Below are 2,296 nucleotides of genomic sequence, written 5' to 3'. Positions count from 1 at the left end.
CCGTTAGGTTGTTAATAACGCGGTCTCAGTGTAATCAAATAACACTGAAAAATTGTACCAAAGCAAGTGTTAATAAACGTTTTTAAACTATACAAACATTGAACTTTGTGTGTGTGATTATTTCCACTACATCGTTTTGGGAGGACAAAATTAGTACCAGCGATCCGTGGTCAGCGCTCATCACAAGGGATCCGAAGCTTGAGGAATTCCAGANACGAGGGTGACAAAATCGGATCTAGTTTGTCTGGTGAGTCCGTTCCTAAAACAGACTAGAAAGTCATATCCTTCCTACTTGGTTGGTTAAAGTAGGTGGCGACCGAAAGTCAGTACACGAAACACAGTCCCGTCCGGTCACAACCTAACCTTGCAATCCTCAGCACAAACGATGTACGTAACCTTGCAACAGAAATANTATCGTTGTTCAGCAATCGTAAAACTAGTGTTCAGCAAGCCTCCAAGGTATAGTTTGTACAGTACAGAGCTCTGATATGAAAAACATTACCCTGGTGCAGTGGAATTGTCGTTCACTGGTGCGTAACATGGATGCAGCTAGGGTTCTGCTTCAAGACACTGAAGCCGAGGTAGCTGCTTTCTGTGAAACGTTCCTGGACAGTAAGTCAATAGTTACTTTTCCTAGTCATGAAATCGTGTCAAGAGATCGCAACCGCAGNGGTGGCGGCGTCGCCCTCGCTGTTGCCAAGCACATTAAGTACCAGGTGCTCGATGTACCTGACCTCTTGAGACTTTGTCTCCAAAACTCGGTAGAGCTTGTAGCTCTCCAACTCCTCCTTCCTAACAGTAAGTACCTGTACGTCTTCTCGGTGTATAGCCCCCCTCGGGTCTCGTCGAGTTACACGAAGTCACAGTTCTGGCACTCCTTTTTTCAGACGTGCTCTCAGTTTCAACCGTCAATCATCTGTGGAGATTTCAACGGAAAGAGCCCGTTGTGGTGCCACTCTCCACCCTATTCTAATTCGGAGGGGAAAGGCATTGAAAAGGCAGTTCTCAGCTCTCAGTACATGGTTCTTAATGACGGCAGCCATACCTGGAGTTCCGNCGATCTGTCCAGTAGCTCTTCTCTGGACTTAACCATAGTCTCGCAGAGCCTGGCCACTCAGTGTTCGTGGAGGGTGTGTGAGAGCAACTACGGGAGTGATCACTTCCCGGTGGTCACAGTCGTAAGAGATTTTTGTGTGGGTCGCACCGCGTGCCGCCCTTACTACTCGGTGGGGAGGGTCGACTGGAGGAAGTTTAAGTCTAGTTGTGCTCAACAGGCGGAGCTCCTCCCCCGCCCCTCCTAGGCGGGTAACTTGGACGTTAGCGCAGCATACGCTGGTTTGGTTAGCGTGATCGATGATGCATTGCTCCGGGCCGGGGCTGTCAGAATAGATAAACTGGGCGCCTCCAGGAAACCTCCTTCCCCTTGGTGGGACGCCACGTGTTCGGCAGAGTTCTCTAGAAAGAGAGAAGCTTTCTCAGTTTTCCGGGCCCACCCTTGCGTGAGTAACCAAGAAAACTATATCAGGGTCTCTAAAGAGGTCGCAAGGTTTCTTAGGAAAAAGAAAAGGGAAGCCTATCGTAAATTTTGTGAGTCTTTGCACGCTAATTCTGATTTAGGCTCGGTGTGGCAAACAGTTAGGGCTTTCTCTGGCGCACGTAGCAGTTCTAGGTGGTCTGGTGGTAGGAACTGTCTTGATAAGGAAGGGTTCCGTCAGGCCTTTGACAAAGTTGCCCCGTTGAACCCTACACCCCCTCTCGGTGGTGGGGATGACGGCGATCACGTTCCTCGGGAGCCACTGTCTAGTAACTTGTTTATGGAAGCTCCCGTCTCGTGGGAGGAGTATCGTACAGTGGTCAGGGCCTTAAAGCATCGTTCAGCCCCTGGACCGGACCTTATATCCAACCTGATCATCTCCCAAATCCCTGTGGAACTCCACCGGTATGTTCTNGATTTGTTAAACTGGATGTATGCTGCGGGGACGTTTCCGGTTCAATGGAGACAGTACTTNGTGGTTTTTGTCCCAAAGCCAGGTCGTAGTGGCTCCTATAGACCCATATCGTTAGCTAACAACTTCCAGAAGATACTAGAAAAGGTAATGTGCAAGAGACTGGAGTGATGGGCAGAAAATAGTAATATTATGTCCCCACACCAGTTCGGGTTTAGACGAGGTATGTCGTGTACCGACAACCTCTCTACTCTGATATCACATGTAAAGGTAGCTAACAACTCTCGTAAGGTTACAGGTGCTGTCTTCTTAGATGTTGAGGGAGCGTTCGATAACGTCAACCCCCGAAA

At 48.9% G+C, this 2,296-nt stretch overlaps 1 protein-coding gene across 1 annotated transcript; it reads left to right on the top strand.

Moving 5' to 3' along the window:
* Positions 1 to 362: 362 nt before the first annotated feature.
* On the top strand, positions 363 to 1,459 carry LOC109863197. The gene is made up of 2 exons (XM_020443416.1): positions 363 to 1,178; positions 1,275 to 1,459. The coding sequence occupies exons 1-2, from the start codon at positions 489 to 491 to the stop codon at positions 1,299 to 1,301; spliced, it is 717 nt and encodes a 238-aa protein (XP_020299005.1). The 5' UTR covers positions 363 to 488; the 3' UTR covers positions 1,302 to 1,459.
* Positions 1,460 to 2,296: the final 837 nt, after the last annotated feature.

Source organism: Pseudomyrmex gracilis, unplaced genomic scaffold, assembly GCF_002006095.1.
Source record: "Pseudomyrmex gracilis isolate BER0280 unplaced genomic scaffold, ASM200609v1 scaffold_3523, whole genome shotgun sequence".
NCBI lineage: Eukaryota > Metazoa > Arthropoda > Insecta > Hymenoptera > Formicidae > Pseudomyrmex > Pseudomyrmex gracilis.
The sequence above is the reverse complement of the archived record's forward strand: the minus strand, read 5'-3'. Positions and strand labels throughout refer to the sequence as shown.